This window comes from Eptatretus burgeri, chromosome 4 (genome assembly GCF_056783735.1).
Source record: "Eptatretus burgeri isolate ZD-2024b chromosome 4, Ebu_testis_v1, whole genome shotgun sequence".
NCBI lineage: Eukaryota > Metazoa > Chordata > Myxini > Myxiniformes > Myxinidae > Eptatretus > Eptatretus burgeri.
In genome coordinates, this window is record NC_140964.1 from 139155875 (window position 1) to 139174044 (window position 18170).

Here is an 18170-nt window from a genome sequence, read left to right on the forward strand (position 1 = left end):
ACGTGATTCATGAGGGTGATGGCTCGTGCTGATTAGATTTTGGTCAAAATCGGTCAAAGGTCAAGGTCACAGTGAGGTCAAACATCCATAAAATGATAACTCAAGAACGGAAGAAGCTTCCAATGTCAAATTACACCACGTGATTCAGGAGGGTGATGGCGAGCACTGATTAGATTTTGGTCAAAATCGGTCCAAGGTCAAGGTCGCAGTGAGGTCAAACATCCAAAACATTCGATTTTTGATGGTTTGGTACAGAATCATCGTAGAAACTTCTGGTTTGCGTCGCTACCTTCTCTCGAGACAGCTTTTATTAGACAAGGTCAGAGGTCAAGTTGACGATTTCGTAAGTACCAGTCTGTGACTGCTTGTTTGTTTGTTTGTATGTTTGTTGCTGACAAAATCTAAAGATTTTGTAAGTATATTGATGCCTTCCGTTTCTGTTTCTTTGTTTGTAGGCACGATAACTCGAGAACGGAAGAAGCTACCAATGTCAAATTACACCACGTGATTCAGGAGGGTGATGGCTGGTGCTGATTCGATTTTGGTCAAAATCGGTCAAAGGTCAAGGTCACGGTGAGGTCAAATATTCGATTTTTGATGGTTTGGTACAGATAACTCGAGAACGGAAGAAGCCACCAATGTCAAATTACACCATGTGATTCAGGAGGCTGATGGCTAGTGCTGATTAGATTTTGGTCAAAATTGGTCAAAGGTCAAGGTCACATTGAGGTCAAATATTCGATTTTTGATGGTTTGGTACGGATAACTCGAGAAGGGAAGAAGCTACCAATGTCAAATCACACCAAGTGATTCAGGAGGGTGGTGGCTAGCGCTGATGAGATTTTGGTCAAAATCGGTCAAAGGTCAAGGTCACAGTGAGGTCAAACATCCAAAAAATGATAACTCGAGAATGGGAGAAGCTACCAATGTCAAATTACACCACGTGATTCAGGAGGGTGATGGCTAGTGCTGATTAGATTTTGGTCAAAATCGGTCAAAGGTCAAGGTCACAGTGAGGTCAAACATTCGATTTTTGATGGTTTGGTACAGATAATTCGAGAACGGAAGAAGCTACCAATGTCAAATTACACCACGTGATTCAGGAGGGTGGTGGCGAGCGCTGATTAGATTTTGGTCAAAATCGGTCAAAGGTCAAGGTCACAGTGAGGTCAAACATCCAAAACATTCGATTTTTGATTGTTTGGTACAGAATCATCGTAGAAACTTCTGGTTTGCGTCGCTACCTTCTCGAGAGACAGCTTTTATTAGACAAGGTCAGAGGTCAAGTTGACGATTTCGTAAGTACCAGTCTATGACTGCTTGTTTGTTTGTTTTCTGCTTTAATTTCAGAGTACTGTACATTGAAACATTAAACTGCATAAATTTCAGTAAAAACTGGAAAAATGGTGGTGATCTAAAACTTTTGATCGGTAGTGTATGTTCAGTAGGTGTTACCTTTCTAGTTTCCTTAATCATTTTTCTGTTGCATATCAGAGTGTATCCGTGTCTTTGTTCATTTATGAAGTTACTCAGTGGGTCCAAAGCCAGACAAAACAGGAGAGGAGAAAGACTCACCTTGTGAGATACCACGAAGTATCTTTACTGCTGGGATTTCATTCGTTCCATGAGGGTGAAGAAGGTTATAAATAGAGAGCGAAGGAGAAAGGATGATGAATATGTAAAATGTCATAGTTGCTCAATGTGGGCCACGTCAACAATGGGGAAAGCAGAGGGTTCTTATTGTTGTAGGAAGTGTGAGGAAATCGTCCACTTGAGGAAGGTTATTACTGGGTTGAAGGAACGTATCGATAATTTGCAGCAAGTAGCAGAATGTGAGAAATTTGGAGATAATAGTTGGTTTCGGGTGTGGGGTGAGGTTGCTGAGGATATTGGAAGTAGGGACGGTGCAAGGGGGGAGAGCGGTGGGGACGGTGCAATGGGGGAGGGCGGTGGGGACGGTGCAAGGGGGAGGGCAGTGGGGACGGTGCAATGGGGGGAGGGCGGTGGGGACGGTGCAAGGGGGAGGGCGGTGGGGACGGTGCAAGGGGGCGGGCGGTGGTGACGGTGCAACGGGGGAGGGCAGTGGGGACGGTGCAAGGGGGAGGGCGGTGGGGACGGTGCAACGGGGGCAGGTGGTGGGGACGGTGCAACGGGGCGGGTGGTGGGGACGGTGCAACGGGGGCGGGTGGTGGTGACGGTGCAACGGGGGCGGGCGGTGGTGACGGTGCAACGGGGCGGGTGGTGGTGACGGTGCAACGGGGCGGGCGGTGGTGACGGTGCAACGGGGCGGGCGGTGGTGACGGTGCAACGGGGGCGGGCGGTGGTGACGTTGCAACGGGGGCGGGCGGTGGTGACGGTGCAACGGGGGCGGGCGGTGGTGACAATGCAACGGGGCGGGCGGTGGTGACGGTGCAACGGGGGCGGGCGGTGATGACGGTGCAACGGGGGCGGGCGGTGATGACGGTGCAACGGGGCGGGCGGTGGTGACGATGCAACGGGGGCGGGCGGTGATGACGGTGCAACGGGGGCGGGCGGTGGTGACGGTGCAACGGGGGCGGGCGGTGGTGACGGTGCAATGGGGGCAGGCGGTGGTGACAATGCAACGCGGCGGGCGGTGGTGACAATGCAACGGGGCGGGCGGTGGTGACGATGCAACGGGGGCGGGCGGTGGTGATGAGGATTTTTTTCACCCAACCTCGTAGTGATCCTTGTTGAATTATTGCATTGTTGTGAAATCTTATTTCCCTTGCAGGGTTTAATGTCTTGCTGACTCAGTTTTAAATGTATCGTGTTTTTTGTTGGAATATTTATTTAAATTATATTTAAACTAACCCTAACCCTAATTTATTTAAATTATAAAATTTAAATTACTCAGTTTTAAATGGACGGCTCACTCCTGGCCGATATAAGGGCGGAACACGGGCAGATTCAGGAAGTCGGTCGGTGTCGTGTCACAAGAGTGTCGGAGAAGTGGTTCGTGGTTGTTTGTCGTTGTTCACGGGTCGTTCCCTGGTGGAGATCAGAAGTCGGGAGTCGGGGCTGGTGGGAGCGGCAGCATCGGAGCTTGGAGTCGTCGGAGCTAGCGGCAGCGGCGGAGCGTGGGGGGTGAGGGCAAACAGCCCTGATACGGTCGGGTGACGCCGAGGAGTGAACGGGGTCTAGAGGAGCATCAACTCTGAAAGAGCAAGAGACCTGTTCGCTCCTCCGAAGCGTCGCCGACCAGGCTCACCAGAAAGGGGCCGCGACGAAGCCGGGCCACCGAGGCCGACCAAGCAGCCGTACAAGCTGCTCATCAAGCCAAGCGACTAGCGCGTTCGCGACGCACCAGACCAAACAGAGACACCAAGGGTTGCCGATCCGAAGACCATCGAGTCGCCACCAGGGGCGGCCAGGTAACCTGCCCAGCCTCTTGGAGCCCCTCGGTCAACCAGGCCTCCGAGTTATGAATAAAGGCTCGGAAGCCAGTTTCTTTCCTTGGGTTTTTACGTGAAAGTCTGTGGCACCTTGTCTTAAGTAGAAATGGTTAAGTGCATGACTGTACATTATTGAATAGAACTCGGCTGTAGGCTTTGCTCGTGTCTTGTCCCCTACCCCCTTTCATTGACTGCATGCCTACTGTAAATAAATGCCCCATTGTTTGAATGTCAACCAGCTCGTTTGTGTCATTTTCCCTGCATTGATTGCCACGGCACATATCGGGAATTAACTGGCTTTTAAAGCCGATAAAAGTAAATCTGGTCCAACGGGACTTGGCGATATCAAACCGCTTGGCTTCGCATACGGAACGAGCACGCTAAAGCGGCTCGTTTTTGTACAAGTCCCGTCGAGGTATAAACTCTCGGTATCTCTGTCCGCGCGAATAGTTAGGTAAATCGACAATTCGGCGATCGACCCTGTAGCGTGTGGGACAGAGTATTGACTGGTTTATGATGCGTTAACGCATCCGTGACTGGATTTCGGGGTTGGTCCGGAAAGTCACAACTGGATTCTCGCCTTCGGTGGGCGCGCAACCGCGATTGGACTGAAGCGGCCGTCCGCACGGCAAACGCGATGGAAATCCACAAAAAAAAAAAATATATATATATATATATATATGAATAAAACCCCCACAACCCCCCAAAAAAGAAATTAAAAAGGTGTTTATGTGGGATTTTGTTCTTCCCACGCAGAACACAGAATACTAACGGTGTTTCCCTGCTCGACGGCCAAGCTCACTCGCTGCTTGTTGCTCTCACGACTCCAAACCAGTTGCCTTATATCGCCAGTGGATGCAACGAACCTTCTGCCAATATCACTATTGATGGTGGATGTAGATCGGCCATACACTCCCGGTTGTTTTGATGGCGATTGGTTTGAATAAATAAGTTTGGCTGAGGCCGGCGTATTTATTGCGTTTCAGAACTTCCGCATTGGTGGCAGCTGCTCCAGGCGTTGAGCTGCATTGTAAACATGTGATTTAGCAAAAGTGTCGACACAAGTGCAATCACACGTTAGGCTTTTCCCATTCTTGGATGGGACAATGGTCAAGCCATCCAGGCAGGTGTTTTCTCCAAGGTGATCACTAAGGGGTTGAAGGACAGATGGTATCCCTGCCCCATAAAGGGCCCATTTGAGCACATCGTTTGAGGCTGAATGTCTAAAAGATCGACGGGCACTGAAACGGCATGACAGACCATGGTGTCCAAGTATATCCATCATACTACCGCATTGACATTTATGCCACTCACAGACTGATGCTCCAACTCATAGTGCAACAACAACCCGTAAAGACAGGGTCAAGATGTGTTCCCAACGGAGGGAACAGGGACTTCATGAAGCCATATCCTGTTTTCCTTAGTGGCTGTGGCCAAAAGGCGGACTCTGGTGACCTGATCCACACTGTTCAACAAGCTGACAAAAGACACTCTTGCCGCCTCAACGTCCCATGCCTTTTGGCGAAGTCGGGACAGGCCTTTGGGTTTACAAACACCGATATAGGCTGAACTCCATGACAACACTGCCACTGTCAACTCCCCCGTTTGGACTGCCAGCACACAAACCACTCACGGGGGACAGAACGGCATCGACTAAGGGGTGGACTGCCAGCAATGAGATGAAACCAGGGAGAGCGATTATAAATAGCCCTCCTGAAACCCAGACCTCCCTGCTTAACTGGGAGTGCAGCTTGCATCCAAGTAGAATCGTTGAAAGCAACATTTGAGATTTTACAAACGGTTTCACAAACAGTGCGGTCAAAAGCTCCGAGCTGTATACCATTCAGGTAGGAGGGAGACGCACACAAGATATACAGGAGCTTGGGCAGGGCGAAACAATTTTGAGCAGCACAAATGATCCGTATGGTAGGTTGTCTGGCGTAAATTGGCACACACGAAGCAAGTCCTCGCGCTTCTGGCTAATAGCTTTGGCCAAAGGCCTCAGGGAGATCGGAGCACCAAGTACAAACGTTGATCATAAAAAAGTACAGTCGTTGATCAAAACAATCTAAATATCAGGGAGCACTGCCTTAAACATAGCCTTGGTAAGTTGACAAGTCATCCAGCGATGCATGATTGAAGATGGTCAACTCGCACTTGCCACCACTGATTGAGAGTAATGGGGATAGCTCAAGAACCATTTTAGTTGTACATAAATGTGGGCTAGCCATTTAACTCCACAGGGCAAAATTCCTAAAACAATGGGGATTTTGCCATTTTAGGTCTTTTTTTTTTTTACTTGTTATCCCTATGCTTTTTGAAGAAAAACAAAACAAAACAGGGTGACATTGTGATCGGCTCCGTCTGTCCGTCCACATCTGTCCATCACGCTATTTCCTCCTAAACGGTTGTGCAGAAATTCACCAAACTTGGTAGTTATCATCACCACATGGCAAGAATGTGCAAGAGCAGTATCATTTTTGGCCCCGGAATCTGGGTTGGGGTCAACAAAAGGTCAAGTACAGAAAAATGCAATTACGGGCACATTCTTCAACATTATTTTCAATGAAATTTTGTACGTGTAATAAACATTGGGGGGCGCACTCATAAATATGTAACAACTTTTTGGATTTGACCCCCGGTTCATTTCCCTGTGGGTGGGGACTTCGGGTTACAGGCGTCAAAATTTGGGGGGAAAAAAAAAAAATTTAACTCAAAATTTGATATTGGGTCATTTCTGGTGGAACTTTTTGCCATCTTTCAACTTTGCTTTCGGTGGAAGTGTGGGGATTTGCAATGGCGTGCCATCAACGGTGCTCTCATTGATTTGTATTTTTGCGTGGTCAGTTCCCCGGAGGGTGTGGTACATGGTGGACGGCACTCGAGATCGCTCCATAACTCTTTTCGCTGATTATCGTGCATTTCTACCCAAGAGATTCCACGTCATCACATAATTCCCCCCCCCCCCAAAAAAAAAATATTCCTGCAATTATATTCTGTAAACGTTTCAGGTGTTGTTTTAATCGAGATGGCAAAACATAATACAAGTGATGTATTAAGCACAAGACAATACATGGTGGAACAGAATCCCTGATAGAGACACACAGCATAACCAACACAATAACTTCAACAGCAATGAAATGACCTCCTTTCGGCTTTGAAAAAAAAAATTAAAAAAAAACACACACACAGTAAGATTATTGAAGGCTACGAGTTTCAGAAAGGGTTCTGTGGTGCAGGTGGTACTTGGTGTACGGCACTCAGGCAAGATCAAGAACCATTTTTGTTGCTTGGCATGTGTTTCTGCTTGAATGCTTCGATGTCATGACCTCATTCTTCAACTCTTCCTTGACATGCCTGCAAAGGTTTCCTTACCAGATGTCAAAACCATTGTATTCAGGCCATTCTGATGCGCGTGATCTGGTGATGGGACATTTTATACATGGAAATCTATTTCCAAACTGTTCCCATCCTGAAAGAATCTTTCTCTCTCCAGATTAAGACTGAGAGATCTCAGCAGGCATCGCAGCATGCAGAAAAGCAAGCTTCCTGACAAGATTTCAGAGGCCTCATAAAACAAAGTGATGCTGAAGGAGCTCCTGCAAGAACAGGTTTGATTGGAACCTTTTGATGGAATCCCAAATGCTCTCAAAGACGGCTGTTAAGTTTTTATTTGGAGGGAAAAGTGATGACAGATAAAGATCAAGAACAGGTATTTGCTCTCTCCTCAGAAAGTACACACACAATTGGGATGAAACCTGACTACAACCTTCATCACCCCTGATGTACCAAATGTGTTCACATGATTAAAAAAAAAATGTTGGTAAAAGGTATTTACTACAGCATCGATTCATTGGTACATTTTGCCGATTCTGTCCCACAATGACTTCCTCCTCAGTATCATTATTCTACAAGGTGAGCAGACCGGGTTATTGTCCCTATTTTTACTTCTGCCACGGAAGGTGAAGGAGGTTATGTGTTCACCACTTCCTATCTGTTTGTGTACAGGATCTATCAAAAGTTGTGAACGGATTCAGATGAAACTTTCTAGACACGTTGGGCGTGTGACAAGGAAGAAATGATTCAATATTGGTGAAGATCTGGACCCGGATCCAGATGTGATACTTTTTTTTAAGCGATTCTTCACCATTGAGAGATTTGGCGAAATATGATATACAGCACAATATCTCAAAAAGTTGTGGACGTATTCGGATCAAACTTGTCGACACGTTGGGTGTGTCGCAAGGACGAATTGATTCAATTTTGGTGTACATCCGAATCCTGATACGATAATTATTTAATTTCTAAAATGATTCTTCACCATTGAGTGATTGGGGCACAAACGAAATATAGCATGATGTTTCAAAAATGTATTGGGCCAGATGTGTTCTCGTGGATCAGGCATCGTGTGGTTGGAGGTATGCGCTCGACCGAGTGCGCTTCTAGTTATTATTTTTGATGGTGTTCCAAGCTTTCTCAGCTGGGAAACCAATTGTTATTGTTTGGATTATCATTATTTTTCCAGAAGCTTTTCGCAGGTTTATTCACTTTCATGTTCATTTGCTCGACAACCGTTGGTCCGATTGTCACGAAATCTTCGCCACGTTCTACTCGTGTGGAATTTTTTCGTAATAATGGCATCATTGGTCACTTGATATGGTCAGCATTTTGGAAAAAAAAAAATTGGACCTTTATTTCTCCAAAACTGCTCGATGGAAAAAAATTTGAAACAGCTCATTATCAAGTGCACCGCATTGGGGAATAAGGGTTGTTAACCATGACATCATCAGTCCCTTCATTATGGTCCTTACATGACAGAGATCATTCGGGAAGGAAAGCAGGCAATTTGAAGGAGGTGGGTTTGGGGTGGATTAACAGGATAGACATGATCGTGGTTTTGGATGGGTGAAGATAAGAGGTGTTGGTGAACAGCTGCAAAGACCTCAAGGGAAGAGTGGGATTTAAGAGTGTGGGAGTTTATTCCATAGGCGAGAAAAAGAGGACTGAAAGAGTGAATGTGATTGTTCATTGGAGAGAGGGATAACTTCAAAACGAGTCATATTGTGTGCAAGTCCTCGTTGCTAATCATTTGACGCATTTTTTATGTTGTAACTAGGGGCCTTCCTTTATTCTGAGGTGTTTGCAGGATGCTTTGTTTTCTCGTTCCTGTGGTATCTGGTCTTTTTTTATGGATTTGTTGCATTCTCTCCTGTATGGAACCTCATATGATGATTCAAATCGCTTTTTGGAGAGAAACCCTCATCACATTTGGAGTATTTGTAAAGTCGATATCATGCATGGATCATCATCACATGCTTATTCAAACTGTCTTTTCGAGAGTAACCTTTATCACATATGGAGCATTTGTGAGGATGCTCCCCTGTATGGATAATCATGTGCAATTTCAAATTGCCTTTTTGAAAGAAACGATGATCACATATGGAGCATTTGTAAGGTCGAACTCCTGTGTGGCCCTTCATATGCACATTCAAAGAGTCTTTTTTAAAGAAACCTTTATCACATGTGGAGCATTTGTAAGGACACTCTTCTGCATGGATCCTCACATGCAATTTAAAATCGTCCTTTCGAGAGAAACCCTTATCACATTCGGGGCATTTGTAAAGTTGATCTCGTGCATGGATCATCGCGTGCTTATTCAAACTGTCTTTTCGAGAAAAACCTCTATCACATACGGAGCATTTGTGAGGACGCTCCCCTGTATGGATCTTCATATGCACATTTAAATGGCCTTTTCGAGAGAAACCTTTATCACAAATGGAACACTTGCAAGGTCGCTTTCCTGTATGGACAATCATGTGCAAATTCAAATTGCCTTTTTGAAAGAAACGGTGATCACATATGGAGCATTTGTAAGGTCGAACTCCTGTGTGGCTCTTCATATGCACATTCAAAATGTCGTTTTGAGAGAAACCTTTATCACATATGGAACATTTGTAAGGTTCATCTCCTGTGTGGATCCTCATATGCTCACTCAAGTTGTATTTTCGAGGGAAACCTGCATCACAGACAGAGCATTTGTGAGGTCGCTCTCCTCTGTGGGTCCTCATGTGCTTATTCAAAATGCTTTTTAGAGAGAAACCTTTTTCACATATGGAACATTTGTGAGGGCGCTCTCCTGTGTGGATCATCATATGCACATTCAAAGTGTCTTTTTTAGAGAAAGCCTTTTCACATGTGGAGCATTTGTAAGGACGATCTCCTATGTGGGTCCTCATATGCAATTTCAAATAGTCCTTTCGAGAGAAACCTTTTTCACATGTGGAACATTTGTGAGGACGTTCTCCTGTGTGGGTCCTCATGTGTATTTTGACGTTTCTTGGTGAAGTAAAATCTTCATTGCATCTATTACACTTATAGTGCATTTGCCTTTCGATAACCTTTTTGGGTTTGTTTAATTCAACATTGATTTTTGTGCTGTTTTCACCAGACGTACACTTGTATGTTGAAGGTGGTGAGTCTTGTTCTGGAGATAGTTTCTTCAAAGTGGACATCTTCTTCACTGTGACACTGCTCCTGGACCTTATCTGCCCAAATGGACTTCTTGATTGTTCTACAAAAACAAACAAGTTATTTTACGGTTTTTTTGTTAAACTTGAAATGCAAAATATTTCATCATTTACATTTTTTTTTATTAACCCTGAATTCAAAAGATTGAATGTTCATTTTGTTGGTTTCTGCTCACCTGTTGCAGAACAGACACGACTGCCATTTGTCAAATGAACATCTGAGTCTTCCTTTACAGAAGAATATCTTCAACTTTCTGAGAAAGATGAACTGTAGTGTCGTCTGGATTCCACATTTACAAGAGAGACATCACCTGAATACAATGAAGGACATGAAGTTTAAAACACTGCCAAATATAAATCCGGTCAATCGGGTGAATGCAATAGTCGTCACTTCCACTGTTAGAACGAGGCTCCATAATGCTGCTGCAATTACAGGAGAGGAAACGAGGTGTTTACAAAGACAAATATATATATATATATATATATATATATATATATATATATATATATATATATATATATATATATATATATATATATATATATATATATATATACACATAAGCTGGAGTGTGGAGCAACCATTTCAAAGGTTCGGTGTTTCCCCATCCTTGACTCAGTGATACCATAAATTGATGTCTTTAAAATGCAAAATAATTTTGCAAACTCTCCTGTTGACTTCCGGTTCAGGGATATATATATATATTTTTTTACACTTGTTGATCGAACTTGTCACTCCCAGATGCTGTATCGACCAAATTAAAGCTAATTTTTCCAAACCGGAGTCTTTGTGTTTTTCTGTTACATCTTCGTCCATGTGTTGCTGCAATATCCGATCATAAACACAACCCTTGTGAAATGATGTGTGGATGCTAGAGGCATTTTGTGCACATGGTGTGTGTTTGTGTGTTTGTGTGTTTGTGTGTTTGTGTGTTTGTGTGTTTGTGTGTTTGTGTGTTTGTGTGTTTGTGTGTTTGTGTGTTTGTGTGTTTGTGTGTTTGTGTGTGTTTGTGTGTGTGTGTGTGTGTGTGTTTTCAGTGACTGTTCCACTCACCAGACACTTCAAACTCTTCATTGATTAGAAATGCTTCACTTTCCTTATTTTTCCATGAAGAGTACTCCACCTTCACCATCAGTAGTATCAAAAGGGAGGCTTTGTCACAGTAATGTCTACAATTTGTCAAAGTTGCAATATTTATTCGCTTACGTTCACTCGTATTTCTCCTTTTCAAACTAGTACACATTACTTCGTCATCGCACTCCCTTTTGATACTACTCCCCCTGCCAGGGGCTGGGCTTTGCCCCCTTCCATATGATCATTTCTTTCATCAAATCGAGTAGTCATAATGAGTACGTTTTATTTTCAGCAATAGCTTAATTTATTCATAAATTTAAAATAATGCAGCGGTAGCCCGTTAACCTCCCATTGGTAGCCCATTGCTTTTTTATTTACCCCCCCTCTGTATATAACCTCTCTCCATCCATTGGGATCTTACTCTGTGCAGAACATTGCTGCTGCCTAAGCAGTCTCCTTGGCTATTGGGCAGGTTGCCATTCCAACACAGTATACCAGCAAGCTGGCACTCATTTTGTCAACCTCAGAAAGATGACAGGCAGAGTTATCCCCACCTGCTATTAATTAAACAGCCAAGGAGGATTTGAACTCAGGATTCTAGGATCCCAAGCCTACCACCTTAACCATTAAGCAAACACCAGGCATATATAATCTCCTTGGTTTATCAATTAATTTGGATGCTTGTTTCCAAGATGTAGCAAGTCATGTTTTGTTTAGTCCTAACATTTTCCATAGTCTTTCATATGATCATTTCTTTAATCAAATTGTGTGGTTATAATAACAGCATGTTTTTTCAAGAATAACTTAATAATTTAACAATAACTAATTTATTATGAGAAAAATGCCTATGGAGTGTGAAAACCTTTTGCTTCCAACATACACATTGGAATCTTAATTTTTAAAACATATAGAATCCTGAGAAATCCCTTCACTCTCTCTTCCATATATTGAAGAAAAATAATGTAAAACTTTAACCGACATACCAACAGTCAACATACCTTTTCCTTCTTTCTCTTCTTCACCTCCACTTTCTCATTAAAATCTTCTCCCTGAAATCGATGTTAATACTTTTGGCACATATATTTTTTCCGAGACTTGTCAATTCTTTGTTTTCTACCTCAGTGCGTTGAGATCTATATATTTTCTGCAATACCTCCAATCTTTTTTAATCTCACTGGTTTCCATATTTTATATTTATTCATTCTCTCTCTTTCCTCCCTCTCTCACTCTCTTCCCTTTCCTCTTTCCTCCTTCTTGCTCCTCTCCCTCGCCCTCTCCTCCTTTGCACTCAACCCTTACTACCCTTGAATCACTTTCACCCCACAGAATATCATACATATTGTTACGGCTGTGGAAATTCGCAATACACCATAAAGGGTCCTCAGGTGAGATATATCGGTAAGTCCATGTGTAGTTAGCCCAAACCCGTTGTATAGAGGGATATATGTGATCCATTCGGGCTGCGATTCTTCAGTTAGCCGTTTTTCTTTTGCTGTCATTATTTTGGTGCAAGAACAACAACGGACATCGCCACAACCAACATCTCAACGATCACGCCATCAATCACGCCATTCATACCACGATGCCACCTTCCACAACTACGCTGCCACCATCTTCACCACTCGCCATTCAACGAGCACCGTGCGGTCACGATCTCCGCGGGACGGATGAAAGGAGCGGAGTGGCAGCAGCAACAAGGGTGTGAAGAGGCATCTCTCGCCCAAAACTCCCGCCCAAAACACCCGCGCAAATATCTCCCGCCCGAATCTTCCTTCCCTCGTCGTACGGCGCGTGGAGAAGAAAATCAACAACGCCTGTGGGGTTTTCCCACCATTTTTCCCCGTGCTTGGTGAGAAAGGGGGAGGGGGTGGCGCGTCCTCTCCCGATTGGCGGATGCGTGGTGTGACGCGGCCAGGGGAGAGGAACACCCCCCCCCCCCTTCGAGGAATTTTCTGGAAGCGTCTCAAAGGAAGGAGGAGCCAAGAACGGGGCGGGGCGGAGCAAAGGGCGGAGCCCGACCCTACAAAAGGCGTGGGCGTGGAGAGTCTGGGTTCCCTTGTCCCTGGAGGAGAATTGTCGAGAGTTGTTGGAGAGTCCCTGCTAATGGTTCGTTCGTTCGGAGGAAGAGGTTGAGGTTCTGTCATTCGTTCGGGTCTGGTCATGGTAGGGTGAAGGTCGTCGAATTGGCGCAGGTCGTCGAATTGCCACGGGTCATTGAACTTGGTCCCTGGTCGGAGGGGCGATCAGAGCCGGTGCAGTCCCGAGACCCCACTAGTGGGATGGAGTGCCTGCCATTTCCCCCCCCCCCCCCGTCCGCACCGAGATAGCGGCGAAAACCCGGCCCATTTCCCCAAAACCCCGTCCGAGCTGTCGGGCGGGCGACACGTGCAGGCGCGAAGCACGAGCCCAGTGGACCACGCCGGATGGACTCGGAGTTGCGGTCGCCAAGGGCTGGACGACGCGCTCAGGGAAGTCGCGACTTCCTTTTCTTTTGGGGTTTTGTGTAAATGTCTGTGAGTGACGCCAGTCTTGAAAAGTAGAACTGTTTTAAGTGTTGCCGTGTGAATTGCATTATTCGGTTGTAGATCTGCGTGCGTCTCTTCACTTGCTTTTATTGTGTTTTCTTGCTTGACTGTAATATACGTGCCTTTCCTGCTTCCGTATTAAATGTGCTTGTCCGATTGTTCCCAGTTTTGCTTCGTCTTTTCCTTTTATTGAATCTCCATCTTGCATCACGTAAGGGATTGGTCGTGGGTTTAAAACGCCCAGTAAATAATCTGAACCGTCAAGGTCGACGATAACTCCGCTCGGTTATCCCTGTAGCACGGAACGAGCCGCTTAAGCGGTTCGTGTCCGGAGTCGACCTGTGGCGTGGTGCAACTCCTCGGTACGCTATCCGCGCGGGTACTTAGGTAAATCGACCATTCAGCGATCGGACCCTATTTCGCGTGGGTAGAATGCGGACTGAGTTGTGGTGAGGTTAAACCCCCACCCGTGACTTGCTCCTTGGCGGTAGTTCCAGGAGGGTCACGACTGAATTGCACGTTCGGTGGGCGAAGCGGCCGCTATTGGTTACACGCGGTCGTTCGCACGCCGGCGGGGCGCGAATTCGTAACATTGATGTCCGGGAGTGAGATTCGAATCCACCCCGCCTCCAAGCTAAATTTACGGGAATCGGTTCAGGGGTGTTTGGAGCGACCCCCGATTCCCTCCAAATTACGAGCGAGCTAAATTAATCGCGTACGTGAAATAAGATGGCATTTCAAAGCGAACGGGTGCCAAGGGTAGTCGGAATGTGCTTAGAAATGGTAGAATCCATGGTCCAGGACAATAGCGCCATGCAGGTTGACCATCCCCCACGTGTGGTTTCCAGCACGGACCAGATATTGGATATGATGGGACGATTGATGGAGGATATGAACGAAATGAAGGCGAATGCGCAAAACATGGGAGGCCGCATGGAGTTTATGGGGTGATTTGTGGAAAGCATGAATGCCAGCGTAGACGTGATGAATGCAGACAGGCAGGCATGGAGAGAGGGGAGGCGGACGATGGATTACAAAATGGCGGCGCCAAGTGTTGGAGCGAACGAGCTGGGAGGGAGTGCAACGGCTGTCCGGCCCGCGATGGAAGCGGGGGAGGACAAAATAAGACGAGAGATAGACCGAGTCGAGACTGAATTAAATAGAACGAAGGAGGAAACAGAGACGAAGATCCAGGAAGAAACTAACAAACACGAAGAGATAAAGGAAATAAAATGTGCAGAGACGCGGGAGATGGAAACGGTAGGGGAGAGACTGCTCGCTAAAGACGGGGTTAAAGGAACAGAACACACACATACACAGAGTTAGTGAGGCTTTATGGGGGCGAGCTGGCGGACTGTCTCGTGACCCAGTGCGAGCAGCTGGATGGCCTCCTTCGGGAACAGAGGGAGACACTATTCTCCCTTGAAGCTGATCTCGACCAGGTGGGTTCGGTTGTGCTTCACGAGTTTGAGGGGACGAGTGCGGTGGACAGGTGCACGAGCAGCTTGGGGGTATGGAGACCCCGGGACCCTTAGAAGTGGTGCAAATCCCCAGTGTGGTTGTGCAGGTGTGTGTTTGCGAGTGTGCGGAGATGCATGCTTTCCAGCATGCATGGTGTGAGTGAGACCCCCTGTGCAAGTGAAAGGTTGGGTGTGAGTGCAAGGGTCTGTGTGAGAGAGACAGTGTGTGTAAGAGAGCGGTACGTAAGGGAGATGACGGTGGGCATGAGAGAACATGCAGCCGCGTCTCCCAGTGTGAGTGTAATGTCGTGGTGTGTGAGCGTCGTGACACGCAGGTGTGCGTGGATGGAATGGAGACGACGACGGCGACAGAGGGACAAGGGCCGAGTCGCGGCCGTAGCTGTAATGGGGACCGCGCGGAGTTTACACGGCGGCGAGCGCGAGGTTCATGCTGTGCAACGCTCGAGGCCGCCACGTGCATGCTTGCGGGAGTGAAACCCGGTCCGGAAATGCCAGCGGTGGATGTTGCCGATCCCACGGACGGACAAAAGGTAGGCTGGACACTGATTTGGACCGGACAGGTTCTCCACGCGAGCTTGTGTTAAGCTCCACCGGGCAGAGCACATGTGTTCGCGTGGGGAACCCCTCGAAACGCGAGGCTTGTTTTTTTAATGCGCAGCGTGGCGTTATGGCTGCACGTATGGTTCGTTTGAATTCGTTTGAATTTCCATCTTGCTTCACGTCAGGGGTTCGTAGTGGGTGCAACATCCCGGTAATTAATCGGAACCGTCAAGGCTGACGATAACACCGCTCGGTTATCACTGTAGCACGGAACGGACCGCTTTAGCGGTTCGTGTCCGGAGTCAGCCTGTGGCGTGGTACGATCGCCCGGTCGACCATTCGCGCAGGTACTTAGGTAGATCGAATTTGGCAAGCAACCCTATCCTACACGGGTGGCCGATTGGCACGATTGTGGTGAGGTCGAAAGGCCCACCCGTGACTGGCTCCGGGCGATAGTTCCCGGAGGGTCACGACTGAATTGTCCGTCCGGTGGGCAACGTGCCGCGATTCGAGTTACGTAGCCGTTCGCACGCCGGCGGGCACAAATTTGCAACAATATTCTTCCTCACGAGACTGAATTAATTCTGTCAGGTCTTCTATGTTATTTTATATGACCAATTATATCCTAAGTCAATTATATCATATCCTTAATGTTGTATTCTCATACAAACGATACGTCCTTCTTTGTAAAATTATATTTTATTTTAATTGGAACTTTGAATTCTGTATGACCCAGAGATATAATCAACACTTCTGTATCTTTGGAAGACACAGCCGTTTTATTTAAGGATATATTGTTGTGAATCTGGAAGCTTACCGCACTCAACATTTAGGTCCTTATAGAACAGTTATATCAGTAAGTATGTGTTTATAGATAGGGTCCCCTACCTGTGTCTAAAGGGAATTACATGTGTGCGCTGCCGAGTTTCTTTTAACAACACCTTCACCTCGCTTCCTCACACCTACGCCATTACCTACGTGCATTCGCCCACGTACATGGGCGGAGATTTCCATCGCTGCAGATCGAGACTCCGCCCAGGAAGGCAGGGGCGTGCCCCTTGTCCAATCAGGCCACAGAGTTCGACTTTCCCACGATATGCCGGCCAATGAGAGTTGAGATGGCCACAGAGGGTGGCTTTCCAACGATAAGCCGGCCAATGAGAGTTGAAATGGCCAGAGAGCTCGACTTTCCCACGACACACCGGCCAATGGGATTGAGATGGCCACAGAGCAACTTTCCCATGATGCCCCGTCCAATGGGGGTGAAGAGCGCCTCAGATGGCGATTTGCTCACCCCGGAGGAAAAAGATATAAGAAATGCCAGGCCGGGTAGGGGGGTGGTAAAAAGGGTTCTGGTTTGGTTGTCGTCGTGGTGGTCATCATCATCGTGTTGCGGGTTTGAGTCCCGCCGAGCTGGATCATCGTCGCCTCTCATCTTCTCCTTGGTCGATCGGTACGTGGCCGGTTGGAGAGCGCGGTACCTGGTGCTTGGAGCGGCATCGTGTTGCGGGTTCGAGTCCCGCCGAGCCGGATCGTCGAAGACCACTACACGCCGTGTGTGTGCCTCCCAGCAGGAGGTGGGACCTGTCCACGAGGTGGAGAGGTCCAAGCACAGGCTCTGGTCTCGAGCTCACCTGTCCTCAAGCTGGAGGCCTTCAATAAAGACCATTGGGGTAAATGTGTGTGTGTGTGTGTGTGTGTGTGTGTGTGTGTGTGTGTGTGTGTGTGTGTGTGTGTGTGTGTGTGTGTGTGTGTGTGTGTGTGTGTGTGTGTGTATGTGTGTGTGTATGTGTGTATGTGTGTGTCTGTTTGTGTGTGGGACCGTCTATAAGTAGGAATTGTTAAGTGCTTTTTGCTGTTATGTACATGATTGCAGTTATTATAGTTGGATAACTCTGTTCTTTGTGTGTTCCCTTCACTCCCACCCCCCCCCCCATTATAAATAAATCCCCTGTTAAATGTTCTAGCTCGTTTCTGTGTTTCTTTCATTGGCTTAGCACGGTGCGTGTTGGGAAATTGAAACGGTAAATTGTGCAATTGGTCCGGCGCGGCTCTGGTAACTCCGCTCGGTTACGCACGGATTTGAGCCGTTACCCGCGACTCAGATCGGACAGAGTCGGCCGAGGGTGTGGTTTCCCCGGTAGTTGGACGGCATGAGTACTTAGGTAAATGGGAGTTAGACAAGTGGACCCTACCTCACGCCGTCGAAATATTGGCGACCACGGTCCTGTAAGGGACCCGTGCCTTTCGGAGTTCTCCGAAGAGCACAATCTAGATTCTGGGTGTTCAGTGGAGCAGACTCTACTGCTCCACCTAGCCGTCGTGCTCGCCGCCGATATCCAGCCCACAACAATATATATTATATTGCGATAAATCACTTAATCTCACCAAGTCATTCACCTCAGTTGGGCTTGGATAATTTATTGATTTATCAGCATTTTTCATATTAATATTTTTTGCGATACTATATTTGTCGTTCAGCCTTTGTATAAAAAATTTGACAAATCAATATCCAGTTCTTGGGATACACCAAAAGTATAATTATCTTTTACAACACATCATTTATATAAGATTAAAAATAACATCATAATTGTTTTAATTATTGCCGA

The 18170-nt window shown here is 46.6% G+C and overlaps 1 protein-coding gene across 3 annotated transcripts in view; it reads right to left on the bottom strand.

The window, feature by feature from the left end:
- Positions 1-18170, bottom strand: part of LOC147029234 (uncharacterized) — a 113195-nt gene that overhangs the window by 86288 nt on the left and 8737 nt on the right. The window contains exons 1-3 of one of the 3 annotated variants that reach the window (XM_085876460.1): positions 12014-17422; positions 10117-10251; positions 6403-9984 (exon numbers count right to left, since the gene is read on the bottom strand). The exons of 1 other annotated variant lie outside the window; for it this stretch is intronic. In XM_085876460.1, the coding sequence (XP_085732586.1) occupies positions 8705-9925 (1221 nt within the window). In that variant the 5' untranslated portion in view covers positions 9926-9984; positions 10117-10251; positions 12014-17422 and the 3' untranslated portion in view covers positions 6403-8704. Of the gene's footprint in view, positions 1-6402; positions 9985-10116; positions 10252-12013; positions 17423-18170 lie in introns of those variants that run through there. One more of the 3 variants, XM_085876459.1, reaches the window with a different exon arrangement.